Source organism: Chionomys nivalis, chromosome 4 (assembly GCF_950005125.1).
Source record: "Chionomys nivalis chromosome 4, mChiNiv1.1, whole genome shotgun sequence".
NCBI classification, from domain to species: domain Eukaryota; kingdom Metazoa; phylum Chordata; class Mammalia; order Rodentia; family Cricetidae; genus Chionomys; species Chionomys nivalis.
Genome location: NC_080089.1, coordinates 38,316,701 through 38,332,695, shown reverse-complemented (window position 1 = coordinate 38,332,695; position 15,995 = coordinate 38,316,701). Strand labels below are relative to the sequence as shown.

At 37.3% G+C, this 15,995-nt stretch overlaps 1 protein-coding gene across 1 annotated transcript; it reads left to right on the top strand.

Annotated features, from left to right (window-relative positions):
- The first annotated feature begins 10,396 nt into the window (after positions 1–10,396).
- On the top strand, positions 10,397–11,332 carry LOC130873376 (olfactory receptor 149-like). Its single transcript, XM_057768184.1, has one exon. It carries the CDS (start codon positions 10,397–10,399, stop codon positions 11,330–11,332), a length of 936 nt encoding a protein of 311 aa, XP_057624167.1.
- The last annotated feature ends 4,663 nt before the right edge of the window (positions 11,333–15,995 follow it).

Below are 15,995 nucleotides of genomic sequence, written 5' to 3'. Positions count from 1 at the left end.
TAAAATTGAAATAAAGGGCCAAGGACATGCATATATAAGCAGTACTTCTCACCGTGTGGTGGTACCCATTATTGAACCATCATTGTTTGGGTTTCAGTCACATCCTGTAAGGTGGTCCGACAAGTTGTTAGAACTATGAGACCTCTTTCCTCGAGACAATCTTCCACTCTAGCTATGACCTTTTCCTTCTTCCAGCATAGGATTTGTAGGTCAGTTCCCATTTCTTTGGGATCAGTTGCTTGTTAGTCTGACATTCAAATTGGGAGATATATGTGACTTTAGGAAATCTCTGTTTCTTTCATGCCAGTTACACTTTCACTATATTTCACTATATCTGTTGGCAGACTATTTTTCTTTTAAAAAGCTACTTATTTTGTTTTACCTTATATATATGAAATTGTTTGCCTGCATGCATGTATGTGCACCACCTGTGTGCCTGGTACCTACAGAGGCTAGAAGACGGTGTTAGATTTCCTGGAACTGGAATGAAAGATGCAGGTTCTCAGAATCAAACCCTGGTCAACTGGAAAAGCAGCAAATGCCTTTTAACCGTTGAAGATTCTCTCCAATCCCTGATTTGCTATCTCAAAGAAGATGATAACACTTCCTAGAAGACTGCTTCTATAATCTGGGCATATGGCTAACTGTTTATAAGATGATGGGTGAATTACACTTTAGTTGATTAATATCAGCTGTGAAGCTGAGGCATTAGACCATAACTCTATAGTACTTATACCTTTCAGAGTCCTGGTGTGAAATGAACTTGGGTCCTCTGGAAAAGCAGCATGCACTCTTAGCTACTCATCCATTTCTCCAGGGCCTAGATTGGAAAAATGAAAGAACAGACAGTTGATGCAAATTTTCTTCTCATTGGAACCCAAGCAGAAAACATTGCCTACACAATGGAATTGATTTTCTTAGATGATGTGTGTGTTTATGGTTCATTGAGACTATGAAACAGGGCTATCATAACCTCTAAGTGTTTTGAGTTGTTTTTGAAATAAACATTTTAGACAACACCAAAACTGACTGTCTTGAGGTGGACATTTTAACAAAGATCACCAGATAATTTATGTGCATATTAAATCTGAGAGGGTTTAGTATTTTTGTAAGATTTTGTGTATATATTTTATTTTATGTATTTATTTTATGTATGTATTATGTATTTTATGTATTTATTTATGTGTAAGACTGGATGAGTGCTAGAAAACCCTGTATTCATTTTCATCCAGGCCACAGGAGACTGATAGCTGAAGAGAAGGCACATGACTAGTTCTAACCCTCATAAATAAAGATTTTTTTTTAACTTTTTATTTATTTATTTATTAAAAATTTCCACCTCCTCCGTTCCTCCCATTTCTCTCACCCTTCTCCCCTCCCCCTCCCTCTCCAGTCTTAAGAGCAGTCAGGGTTCCCTGCCCTGTGGGAAGTCCTCCCCCCTCTATCCAGGTCTAGGAAGGTGATCATCCAAACAGACTAGGCTCCCACAAAGCCAGTCCATGTAGTAGAATCAAAACTCAGTGCCATTGTCCTTGGCTTAACTGATAGAGAAATTGAGCATGGTAGCACGTACTTGTTGTGGTATTTTAAATGTCAACAGCCCCCGTTGGTTCATACATTTAAATACTTGATTGCTAGTTGGTAGAATTGCTTGGGAAGAATTAGAATGTGTGACTTCATTGAAGGAGCTAAGGCACTGGGATTAGTCTTTGAGGTTTCAAAAGACACATGCCATTTCCAGTGTGTTCTTGGCCTCCTGATTGCCATTTGAATGAACTCTCAGCTGTTCACGGCATCATATCTTCCCTTAACCATCATAAACTGTAACACTATGGAATCATAAGCCCAACTGAGCACTTACTTTTATAATTTGCCGTGATCTTAGTGTTTTACCATAATAATAGAAAAGTAAATAAAAAATGTGTAATTCCAGCATTTCTGAATCTGAGTTAGGAAAAGAGTAAATCCAAGGACCACTAGGTTATCCAGTAAGGACCCATCCTAAATAATTAAAGGAGGTATCTACACATGAAGATTAGCCCTGAATAGAGTAAAACACACCACAAGGATTAGAAAAAATGGGTTTGCATATCAGGGCTTCCAGATTTGGCCAAAAGACTAGGGCTTCTTTGTACATGTTATCTAAATGAATTAAATGATGTAGTATCACAAAACTAGAATGAGGTATTTTTCTGTAAAAAGAGGGACAGTATTTTCTTGAGTTATTTATTTATATTGAGACATGAAAGGGACTTAGCATTATCTATTAAGCAATTCAGTCAGAAAATATGAAAGTCAGTTGTCTTGATGGAGTAATTTCCTTTTCTTTATAGTGTCTTAATTCTTTCTCAAGAAAATTCAGTTTTTTTCTGTTAAACAAGGTGTTATTTTTATTAGTTTTTAAAAACTAAGGAACATATATTTTCCTTTTATGGAAATACAGATGTTGTATGTCTTCTTTTGTTAAATAATTGTTATTTAACAATGATCTAAGGTCTTATTAAGTATTTTAAACATTCTGTGTTTTGATAGACATGTCATATAACCTTCTAAATTAACATGTTAGTTTCAAAATTAAGATTTCTCTGAATGTGCATAGAAATCCCCAAATAATATTTTCTCTCTATATGAACAAAGGTTGAACTAATTAGACATATTTGTTATTTCAAATTTATGGTAGCATTGTTAACTACAGGTAGCATTTTTCTATGTAAATGATATTTATATGAAGATATATTAGAAATATTGTTTGCAAAAGTATCTGATTATTAGAACAAAGATAATTATAATTTTATAACCTTTCTTTTCTTCAAACTGTGTGTTATTTGTTATAGTTCTTAAGATCTTGTTTTATAAGTCAGTATATAATGTTTACCTTTGTTCAATCAGGTTCTTTCAGAATTTAAAACTTATAGTTTTTAATTTTTTTGTTTGTTTTTAAATAGAGCCTCCCTGTATAACCTTGCCTGTCCTGAAACTTACTATATACACTAGACTGGCTTTGAAATCACAGAGATATGCCTATGTCATCCTCCAGAGTGCTAGGATTAAAAGTGTGTAACAGCATACCCAGCCTTCATTCATAGTATTGTCTTCATGCAAATATGCTTATTTGCTTATATTTAACAAGAAACTATTATTGTCACAATATGTAGCAGGACATTATTTTAGCTTGCATGACTGCTACGTAGAGGGTTCTTTCTATTTATTTATTTATTTATTTAAAATTTCCACCTCCTCCCATTTCCCTCCCACTCCCTCCTCCCCCTGCCTCTCCAGTCTTAAGAGTAGTCAGGGTTCCCTGCCCTGTGGGAAGTTCAAGGTCCTCCTGCCTCCATCCAGGTCTAGGAAGGTGAACATCCAAACAGACTAGGCTCCCAAAAAGCCAGTAGATGCAGTAGAATCAAAACCCAGTGTCATTGTCCTTGGCTTCTGTCAGCCCTCATTGTCAGCCACATTCAGAGAGTCCAGTTTGATCACATGCTCCTTCAGTCCCAGTCAAGCTGGCCTTGGTGGGCTCCCATTAGATCAGTCCCACCATCTCAGTAGGTGGACCTACTCACGGTCAGCACCCCTCACGGTCCTGACTTCCTTGCTCATGTTCTCCCTCCTTCTGCTCTTCATTTGGACCTTGAGAGCTCAGTCCAGTGCTCCAATGTGGGTTTCTGTCTCTATCTCCATTCATCGTCAGATGAAGGTTTTATGGTAATATGCAAGATATTCATCAGTGTGGCTATGGGTTAAGGCTAGTTCAGACACCCCATATAGGGTTCTTTAATTCTCTTTTGAGATACTATATCACAAATTAATTTTAAAAATTAATTAATCACAGAGCCAACATTTTATCTTATGTAATTTCAAGTCTTTTGGTGTAATGTCCATTTTTGTTTGCTTGTTTTTTGAAAGAGGGTTTCTCTGTAGCTTTGGAGCCTGTCCTAGAACTTAACCCTGTAGATCAGGTTGGCAAAATGTCAATTTTTAAAAAATATGCATTTATATAATATCATTTCTTCATAGTTACATAAAGAATAGAGACAGTAGCATTGCTTTGCAAATTATCTTAGTATTACTATGACTAATTTTGAGAAAAGACAGGTGAGCTTAAAAGATTAATGTATTTCAATAGTAAAACATAGTCCGTATGTTATGAATTTCGGGTGTTGTTGCAGAAAACTCGTTTGGATCTCTGCAGAGAACGTATTAAGTCTATTAATAACTCTCCACTCTCTCAGGGACAGCTGCTTTCTGCTTGGAGTCATTTTAGGAATCAGTGATGATGTAGTGGAAAGTGAGCTAAGCCTGGCAATATCTAGGATCTCCTACAGTCTATCTTTAGGAACACTGTAACTGTTTAGAGTTCCAGTGCCCCTATTTATTAAATGAGGGCAACATGACCCACATTACAAAACTGCTGAAAATTAATTCTAACAATGTGACAGTACATTGGGAAACTCCAATAACTGCATAAGACCAGTAAGGTCGCTTATGAGTGAGGATGTGCAAATTAGAATTAGGAATAAACACATTGTTTCATTTTATAGCTCAAAGAGAAGATAACTACAATTTCAGATATGGGACAAAGCTCTGTGGTTAATGAGATTTTATCAGTTTGGTTAATTTGCTTAAAGTTCTTGGGACTAAATTTCTACTATAAAAAATAAATGAGACATGAGTCTGGAGAGATGACTGAGCAGTTAAGACAAGAAACGACTGCTCCATTCGAGGATCTTGCCCAATTCTAAGCTCCCACATGGAAGTTCACAACCATTTACAACACCAATTGCAGGGGATATGATGTCTTCTTTTGGTCTTCATGGGTATTGCGTGTGGGTAGTGCACACACATACATGTAGGCAAAACACCCATACACAAAAAATAAAATGAAAAAAATGAAATAATTCTTGAGTGATAACTTAATGGCAAAATTTGAATCATAATGTCGAGGTTGCTTACCATACGGATCCAATACTTAGAAAGGCATTGGCGGTGAGAGTGATAGTATTGCAGCCTAGTAACCAAAAGTTCTCTTTGGGTGGTGGTGGTGCTTGCTTTGAAATACAGTACTTAGGAGGCAGAGGCAGACAGATCTTTGAGTTTGAGGTCAACATGGTCTACAGAGTGAGGTCCAGGACAGCCAGGGCTACACTGAGAAACCCTGTCTTGAAAACCACCCTCCTGCTTGCATGTATCCCTGTGGGACAGAAGAGGGCACCAGATCTTATCACAGATGGTTGTGAGCCATCATGTGGTTATTGGGAATTGAACTTGGGACATCTGGAAGAGCAGCCATGAGAGACTTTGCACTTAAGAAGAAGTTTGAGACTGTTATAGACTATGGGGACTTCTGAAGTTTTACTAAATGCACTTTGCATTATGATAAAGATAATTTGTTGAAGATTCTTTTTATACATTAGATAAATTTTAGCTTCTTTGTAAAAAAAAAAAGAAAGAAAAAAGAAAAAAAAAAGAAACCACCATCCTATCCAGTCTCTCTAGTTTGATTCTCACAACTTCAATGACCCAGGTTAATATTCTCTGTAGATATTCTGAAGATAACTAAGTTGTATTACTACCCATTGGTTCCTCTGTTATTACAAGGATTATGTTTTTATTTTTGTTTGCCCTGGAAGCTAAACTGAATTATAATTATTAATGGAAAGCTCTTTCATTTATTACATTAGGCTGGTGACATTGAATAGCTTTACAGTATAAATAAAATCAAATTATTTCAAATTACTTGTCACTTGCCTTCATTGTATATGTCAGTGACATATATGAAAAATGGTTATCTTTATTTCTACTTTAATTGTTTTTATTGAGCTTTATAATTTTCTCTGCTCCCCTCCCTTCCTCCCCCCTCCCTTTCTACCCTCTATCATTATCTCCATGCTCCCAATTTACTCAGGAGATCTTGTCTTTTTTATACTTCCCATGTAGATTAGATCCATGTATGTCTCTCTTAGGGTCCTCTTTGTTGTCTAGTTTCTCTGAGATTGTGAATTGTAGGCTAGTTTTCCTTTGCTTTATGTTTAAAAGTCACTTATATGTGGCTTATATCTTCCTGGGTCTTGGTTACCTCACTCAATATGATGGTTTTTAGGTCCATCCATTTTCAGATTTCAAGATGTCATTTTTTCTGTTGTGTAGTACTCCATTGTGTTAATGTACCACATTTCCCTTATTCGTTCTTCGACCGAGGGGCATTTAGGTTGTTTCCAGGTTCTAGCTATGACAAATAATGCTGCTATGCACATAGTTAAGCACATGTCCTTGTGGTACGATTGAGCATCTTTTGGGTATACACCCAAAAGTAGTATTGTTGGGTCTTGAGGTAAGTTGTTTCCTAATTTTCTAAGAAATTGCCATACTGATATGCAAAGCAGCTGTACCAGTTTGCACTTCCACCTACAATGGAAGAGTGATCCCTTAACCCCATATCTTCTCCAGCATAAATTGTCATCAGTGTTTTTGATCTTGGCCATTCTTACAGGTATAAGATGGAATCTCAGAGTTGTTTTGATTTGCATTTCTCTGATGGTTAAGGATGTTGAGCATTGACTTAAGTGTCTTTCAGCCATTTTAGATTCCTCTGTTAAGAGTTCTCTGTTTATGTCTATACCCCCCCCCTTTTTTTTGATTAGATTGTTTGTTCTTTTGATATCAAGTTTCTTGAGTTATTTGTATATTTTGGAGATCAGCCTTTTGTCTGATGTGGGGTTGGTAAAGATTTTTCCCATTCTGTATGTAGGATGCCTTTTTGTCTTGTTGACTATGTCCTTTGCTTTACAGAAGCTTCTGAGTTTTAGGAGGTCCCATTTATTAATTTTTGCTCTCAGTGTTTGTGCTACTGGGATTATATTTAGGAAGTGATCTCCTGTGTAACAAATAAATAAATACATCTTGAGGTTATTTATTTTAATTTTATTCTGTAATAAATGATTTTTTTCTAATTTGAAAGTGTCAATCATGTAGTTCGATTATGAAAGTTCTTGTGGAATAACTCACAACATGTCTCTGCAAATATTTGAAGATCACATTATACCTTTTAACCTTTAACTGCAAAACTCAAATCCCTAATTCATGAGAGTACAATGCAAACTTCATTGTCTTTGAATGTCTGAGCAGTGATACTTTATAATAATGTAAAGTGCTGACCTTGATTCATAACACATATTTATCAGTTATACTTATTCTTTATGATTTTTTATTTGTTTGTTTGTTTCTGACAATATCTAACTGAGTAGCCTTGCCTGGCCTACTCTGTAGGCTCACTCTGTCATCAAACACACAGAGATGTGCTGGCATCTGCTTTCTGAGTGCTGAGATTAAAGATACGGAACACCATGTCCAACATCTAATTATGCTGCTATTTTGAATAGCATTATTTGTTAAAGGTAAACATTTGGCCCTAAAAATATGCATCTACTCTTTTAAAAATGATGGGATAAATGATGTTACATGCAAAAGTTTAAAGGTATACAAAGGCACCAAAATATAGATATACAACTGTAGGTGAGTATCTGAGAACTGGAGCCTGTTCGGCTATACATGAACATGTTTTCCATTTTAGAGTGCCTCTTTGCAGTATCATCACTGTTAATTCATGATTGAATGATGAATGAAGATGGCAAACTAATTGGCCCCTCAGAGCTGTCACTAGCTAACAAAGAGGCCTTAAGGGGCTCTGACAGACACTTCCTAGAAAGCAGTCTATGGAGAATGTTCTGGTTGTGCAAGTCCCATGAGACTTTTTTCTTTATTAAAAGGTCAATGAAAACTACGTTGTCTGTAGTGCCTTTGGCTCTGACAAGAACCATGGATGTCAGGCCTTGCTATTTCAGTGAGCAGAACATGAAAAATGTTCTCAGGAGATGATGTGAGTATCCCTACTTCTGTTCAGGTCTGATCTTCAACTCCCTTACACACTGGAAGGACAATGCTTGGGCCTTCCTTGTCTTTGGGATAACCATTTATTCTAATGGACTTAAAATAAAATGATATTATAGAATCAGAATGTCATGGTGTTTGAGCATAAGCAACAACTAGATGCATCTGAGGACCTTTGCTGATAGAGGAAAGGGAATTAAAAAAACCCACAGGAACTTGACTTGCTTCGAGAGATTATTTATGTGTGGCTAGAAGTGTTATGAGGAGCAGTCATGCATTGCCAACCCTTTAATGCCATTGCTTCTCATTTTACTGCCTTCTTTGTATCCAATTGGAGTGTGAGATTGGGAAAGACAGAATGGCTCAAGTTATTTGTGAAAGGGAATATAGGGACATTTATTACAGCTTCTGATCTGAACTCCCATGCTGAATGTTATGACTTTGAAAAGATACAAATTTGCTAGTCTGAATACAAATGTCAGATTACAAAACTTTTGCTCATGAAATCTTTGAGTGTGCTTTTAACACAGGGTAATTTTCTTTCTTATGGCAGGCAGCAGCCTTTTCTCCATTAGAATATCAAATGCTACAGTTGCCCACATCAGGGTAAGTCTACTTAGTTCTCAGAGGGAACACTTTCTGTAGGAAAATAATTATCTTTCTTGCCTAAGATCAAAATATTCCTATTTTACAGATAATACTAAATTTAGTCTTTAAAATTATAAAAAGTTCCACCGTATGGTTTCTTAAATCATATGAGATTTTAAATAAGTGTAATTAACTTGAAAGATGTAAGAAATGAAAATTTTTCCAACATTCAAGAAAAGCAGCTGTAGAAATCCACCTGCAAAGGTGTCGCCCAGCTTTGGAAGAAGTTCTTTGAGCAGAGGAGGGCAGAGGAAAGATTGGAATAAAGCAGGTCTGCATATACTAGCTTTGAAACTTGGAGACGTTCCTTAATGTAGCTGAAATTAGTCTGTAATTCTAACTAGTAATTGTTACTTTCATCGATATTTTTTTCAAATAGTTGTGTTTTTTAAAGTGTTGTATCTATCTTTAGAACAAAATACATATTCAGTACCTGCTGGTATTATTATTAATGTCATTAATACTAGGTAAATTAAGAAAAGGGTTGCTGTCTCTTCAATATAATGATATTATCCACTTAAAGTAAAATTAACCTCAGTAGTGGTGTTTCTTGCCCTTATTCTACTTCTATGTTGGTATTTTTAATGTTTGGGGACTTTATCATGATAACCTGAATTTGATTCATTTTTTGATTATTTTTCTTTTGGCCAATATTTCTGAGTTGTTTCTGTCCACTTAGGATAAAAGGGCCAGAATAAGAAGAGATATAGCTATGACAGACCTCATTTAGGCACTCTCAATTCTAAAGAGATTTAATATGAAGAGACGACATATAAATGGGCTTAATAATATTATTTAATAAGTGTGTGCCTTTGATCCTCTGCATATACATTATGGTTGTGTAGCTTGGTGCTCTTGTTATACTCCCAGCAATGGTAGGGGGAGGTTTACTGGGCTCCATTGGCTGCACTTAGGAAACTTTTTCTCCTACTGGATTTCCCAGTACAGCAGTGATATGAGGGTCTGTGCCCAGTCTTATTGTATCTTGTTAAGCCATGTTAGGTGGCTGTCCCAAAGAGGCCTGCTATTCTTTCTTTGTTTAAAGGGAAACAGAGGAGGACTTCATCTGGAGGAGAGGGAAGGTTCTTGCAGGAGGGAGTGGAGCAGTGGAGGGAGGGGAAACTGCAGTCGGGAAATAAGGTATGAAAGAAGAATAAAAGTTAAAAAAATGATTCTTTAGTTGTAAAATAAATATGTAAATAAATCTGCTTAGTAATGTTACTAAACAAATAACAAATAGTTTTAAAGTACTAATGTCAAATCAAAGCACTTGCAGAAGTAGGTTTCAGAGATGTAAAATGATGAAAGAGTTCAGTTAGAATGTACAGTTTTGCTAGGTACCTTCAGAGGTGTGACATAACTCTCCTGTAGTACCTGAGAATGGTTGGTGCTGTTGATTCTGTTAAATAATTGTGAATTTCATTTTACAGATGTCCATGAGTTATTGTATAAATTGTTTGAACTAATAAAACTAACAAGAACTAAAGTTGAGATTGTCATTAGTTGTCATGATTTATAATATACTCTTTTCCTGTTATTTTGCAGGAGGAAACGCATAGTGAGAGTATGTTACTTAAAGATATCACCAGAACTCAAAATATAAAAATGCTCAGAGCAAATGCCATCAAAAATATTTCTAACCTGAAAATGTTTTTAACATATCTCTAAAATCCTGCTCTTGGAAAAGAAGATAATCATTTCCCTACAGAAAGTATTCCTTCTGAGAACTAAGTAGACTTACTCCAAATGAGGCACTCGTAGCAATTTTTATGTGTGTACAGATCAGACTGCTGTGTATCGTAAGATAGAAAAGTGGACCATATTAAACACACTCAAAGCTTTCAGCAAAAGTTTTAAAACAATGAGGAATCTCTCTGTAGTGACTCAGTTTATATTGCTGGGCATCCCAAACACAGAGGGTCTGGAGACCATGCTCTCTGTCCTGTTTTTGTCTTTCTACATCTTCACCCTGTTGGGAAACTTATTAATCTTAACGGCCATTATCTCCTCCACTCGGCTTCATACCCCCATGTACTTCTTCCTATGTAAGTTGTCTATTTTTGACATATTTTTTCCTTCTGTGAGTTCTCCCAAGATGCTGTTCTACCTCTCAGGAAACAGCCGAGCCATCTCCTATGCAGGCTGTGTGTGCCAGCTCTTCTTCTACCATTTCCTGGGTTGTACTGAATGTTTCCTGTACACAGTGATGGCCTATGACCGCTTCGTTGCCATATGCTACCCTCTACGCTACTCAATCATCATGAGCCACAGAGTATGTGCCATCTTGGCCACAGGCACCTCATTTTTCGGTTGTATTCAGGCTACTTTTCTAACTACTCTCACCTTCCAGTTGCCCTACTGTGGTCCCAATGAGGTGGACTATTACTTCTGTGACATCCCTGTGATGCTGAAGCTGGCCTGTGCAGACACATCAGCCCTGGAGATGGTGGGGTTCATCAGTGTGGGCTTGATGCCCCTCAGTTGCTTCCTCCTCATCCTTACCTCCTACAGCTTTATAGTCTGTGCTATTCTACGGATCCGCTCTGCTGAGGGACGTCGAAGAGCCTTCTCCACCTGCAGTGCCCACCTCACTGCCATCTTACTTTTCTACATGCCCGTTGTCCTTATATACTTAAGGCCAACACCAAGTCCTTGGCTGGATGCAACTGTTCAGGTCTTAAATAATCTGGTCACCCCTATGCTAAACCCACTGATCTATAGCCTCAGGAATAAGGAGGTGAAATCATCACTGTGGAAGTTCCTACATAACCCTGGCTTTCTTCCTGAGCAGTTGTAAGGAAAGACCAGTGATGAACATTTTTCTGTACATCATGGGTATTGTAATGTTTTTGTTTGTTTTTCACAAACACTTTTGAAATGATCCTAATTTTACTGTGTGAAGGATTAAGAGACAAAGGGCTGAAGTGAGTTTTCAGAGGATGATTAGGGAATAAATGAAAGGGAGACTCCAGGTTTTGTGACTATAGAAACTGCACTCTCTCATGGATATTGCACTATGGACAAAGGAGGAAGAGTACCCCACTTAGCAAGCAGAATAGCCTATGCCTTCTTTTGTCCATATTTTTGTTGTTGTTTTTGTTTACATTTGAGATTGCATTTTAATCATAAAATTTTCCATTTTCTTCCTTTCACCTTCTCCATGTCTTCCTTCTAATTCTGTTCCATGTTTGTGCATGTTGACTCTTCATATCTTCTTTTCACCCTTCCTCCTTTTCATTTTCCTCTTTATGTGATGACTTTTTATTTGGGATGTAACTACAATTTCCTCAAATGTCTAGAGTAAATAAGTCACCGTAAAATTTCTAGTTAATGAAAAGAGGCACATTCTTGTGGCTTCAAATAGCATCTTGTTAGTTATGGACCATGAAAAGTTCTATACAGAGAAAAGCTTTTGATCCATCCTGAAGATGGGACTGACCAAAACAGAGATACTAGCGTGCTAGGGTGAATTCACAAACTAGGTGGGTTGAGGCTTGGGAACTGGTATTGACAAAAACATTTGGCTTATGAATGAGAAGTTGAAGGAAAAGAAAGAGAACCTCAGGAGGAATCTGGAGGAGCACGTGAGATGGGTCAGGAGTTAATATAAATTTCCCTTCCAGAGGATTTATTTAGGACCCATTCAGTTTCCAGCATCTATACAGGTAGACCGTAACCTCCTATAACTTCAGCTCCAGAGAGATTCAATGACGTTGGCCTCTAAGGGAACCTGCAATCAGGAATAATACACCCAAACTTACACACATAATTAGGAAATTAAGGTAGAATATGAAAATTATCAAGTTATTTCATGTTTGCTGCATGCCAAGCCCTTTCCAGCCTTGTTAGGGTTCATCCTGCCCTTTCCTCATTGCCTGGCTATAGTTTCTTAGAGAGGCAGGACAATCTTCAAGCATTAAAAAAATGAAGTCCTGTTTACTTTTTGTTTTCATTCATTTAGACTTCATTTAACAAGTGACTCTGCTAAGACACGGATATGCGGAGGTGAAAGTTCTAAACCTGCCTGTTGGTACTGAAATATGCAGGCTAAAATGCAAAAGCAGATTGCAACTAACAGAGAGTTCAAGAATAATCTTGTGACCTAGGTAGAAAATAAAGTCAAAGAAATAGTAGTTCCCCCAGCTCCGCAGAGGGAGGGTGGGGGAGAGGAGTAGTTTCACAGACAGGTTGCATGTTGCATGTGAATACTGGTTATTGAATTCTTTGCCCAGAGAACCAACATGCTTTTATCTCTTTTGGAGTGTGGGTACAAATTAATTCCTTGACTTGACATACCTTAACTGTTTGCCACTTAAAAGGAAGATAAAAATTCATTATACCTTCTGTTTGTTTGGCTCGTATATAACCCAGCCTCTTGTTGCAGGTTTAGAGGAATGGCTTTTCCAGTGCCTGCTCAAGCAACCAAACCTCTTCAGAACAGCTGAGCTGTTCTGAAACTTTCCTGAAGCTCTGATGCCTCCATGGAGAACGGGAGCTGCCTCAATGTGTAAACAGAGCGCTATCCTGATGGACATCTTTCTAAACTATATTTTATTCCATATACTAAAATACCCTTGAAATAGTGTTGATGAAATGTATGTTAAGTATAAAGAACTATTGTAACATATGTAGTCCTCTACTTATGAAGGAAAATTGTAATTCTAGCGAATTTCCCCTCAGAGTTCATCTGATCCCATAACCTTAGCTCCCTCTGGAAGTCATTCTCACCCTGTGTTGTTTTTAGTTTTATCATATATGTTTGTGTCCCTAAATATTATATTACAAGACTTTGATGTAATTCTACTCAATTTTTTTCTTTGTTTTAGTGTTCCATTTTGGATTTGTGTTTATTTGTATATGCCTAAAACTATTTTCTATTATCAAGGTGTGGTACCCCAAAGGTATGCCAACTTTGTCTCTGTGTAGTATCCCATTATATGACTATATTAGTATTTGTTCATGTTACTCATAAATAAATAAGCTTATATTTTGAAAATCTAAGGAGTCCTTTGTTTGGGATTGCCATACTATTTTGATAAACTATTAATGCTATTCCCGTGTGTACATAAGACAAGAGAAGTCCACCTCCAACACTTGTTATACATTTGCTTCCACTAGGAATGAAGGAAAATTGGCCATTTTATTTCATTCAAATGTTCCAATAACATACACTGACATGGCATTTAGGTATGGGGGATTCATTTGGAAGATTCACCAAGGAAGCAGAGCAAGGGAGTAAAAAAGTAAGGTAAGATGGGATAGTCAGTTAGGCAAATGTCTATGACTTACCACTGTGGGAAACTGGATCTCATGCCCATTGGGGATCTGCTGGGAGATGGTTTAAAATAATAAGAATGTTTTGACTTCCCTAAATTTTCTAGTGAGTTTAACTTGGAGGGATAATTTTCTGACACCTCAAACAGTTCCATGTGTATATGAGCTGAAAAGAACTTCATTGTCAGAAATTATTCTCAGGTATAGGGTGTGGAGGCCCCTCAGTATATGCAGACACACTTTAAAAATCAACTCTGGGCTGGGAATTGGTGGTGCACTCCTTTAATCCCAGCTCTCGGGAGGCAGAGGTAGGTGGATCTCTGTGAGTTCGAGACCAGCCTGGTCTATAAGAGCTAGTTCCAGGATAGGCTTCAAAGTTACAAAGAAATCCTTTCTTGAAAAATCAAAATATAAACAAACAAACAAATAATAATAAAAAAAAACCTCCAGAGTGAGTTAAGGTAATGCAGATATATTCTAGTGAGGCGCTCACTGGTGCAAACATGGGATTACTACTATGGGCTAATTGTATTAGTTACATTTTACTGCTGTGATGAAGCGTTGTGACTGAAGCTGACCTACTGAAGAGTCTGGTTTTTTTTTTATTGCAGTGGGATGAATCCATTGTGACAGGAATGCACAGGGGTGTGTGACAAGCGTGGCAGCAGGAGCAAGAAAGTGAAAACATGAAAGTCATATTTTCTAGGATTAAACAACCTCTTAGGCTTTCTCTTTTGTTGGAAGATTATTTAGATGGGGTCTTGCCTTGAAGGTCCCCCTTGGTTCTAAAGCAGATCAGGAGACATTAACTGTGTTAATCTCCTTAACAATTGCAGCTTCTCTTTCAGCATAGCCTTGGTTCCAACAGAGAACTTCTTTCTCTTCCTCTTCTTCTTCTTCCTCTTTCTCTTTTTCTTCCTCTTCTTTCTCTTCTTCCTTCTCCTCATCCTCCTCTACATCCTCTTCCTTCTCCTTTTTTTTAAAGATAGGGTTTCCCTCTGTATTCCTGGCTGTCCTGGAACTTTCTTTGTAGACTACGTTGGCCTCAAACTCAGAACTGTCTCCAGAGTGCTAGGATTAAAGGCATGAACTATCACCACCTGGCTCATCATTGAATTTCTTAGTTTTCTTTTCCTCTCCAAACTGCACAATTTATATTTTCTTTTGTCTTATTTACTCTTTATCTTTGTAGACCTGCATACAAGTTATAAACAGAAAGTATTCCACAGACTCTATCTTATGCTGTCTTGAACTCTTCTCTACCAAACAAACAAACAAAAAATAAACACCCCCCCCCAAAAAAAAGGTCAGTTACTTTTTAATTTACTTCAAGTAACTTCTTAAAACACGGGCAGAAGGCATCCAGAATCTTTGTGAGGATATCATAGTAATGGCCTTTACCTCAGTTGTTAGTAGGGAACTTGCTTTGCCTCTCCCAGCCCCGCCCACATCATGTTCTGGACCTCTATTCTCTGCATTGTTTTCAGCATGACCGTCTTCCAGACTTTTATTAGAGCAGCTTTTTATATTCTTTTATAGCATTCAATTATTTTTCTAGTCCAAAGCTTGAAGATCTTCCACTTTCCTATAAAAAAAGAGACATGAGTAGGTTCTTCACAGCAACATGCCACTCTGCTGGTGACACCTTCTGAATTAGTTACCTTTTGTTCTGTGATAAAAGACCATGACTGAAAGCAATTTGCAGAAGAAAGTTTATTTTGGTTTACAGTTCTAGAGTAATGAGTGATTATGGCAGAGGCATGCCAGCAAGCAACAGACATGGCTGAAGGAGCAAGAAACGGAGAGGTGACATCTTCAACAACACCCAGAAAACAGAGAGAATGAACTGGAACTGAGGCAAGGCTATACAATCTCAGAACCCCTCTCCTAGTGGCATACATCCTTCAGCAAGGCTCCACAGCTCAAAGGTTCCCTAACTTTCTCAAACAAAGTCACCAACATGCAAACAAGTGTTCAGATGCATAGCATACGGAAAATATTTCTTACTGAAACTACTACAATAACTGACCTTCTTCTGATTGGATTGCAGGCCTGCTCCAGAGAAGGAAATTTCTTACTTTGAATGTAATCCTAGTCAAAAGTCCATGGCTTGATGGGTTGTTAAATATATTCTGCTATTGTTATTTTGTAGAATGTTCATGTTGCCAAACTGTCTTCTCGATATG

Bases quoted from the DNA above. Each gene is read 5' to 3' on its own strand.
- LOC130873376 (XM_057768184.1), top strand. From the start codon at position 10,397: ATGAGGAATCTCTCTGTAGTGACTCAGTTTATATTGCTGGGCATCCCA.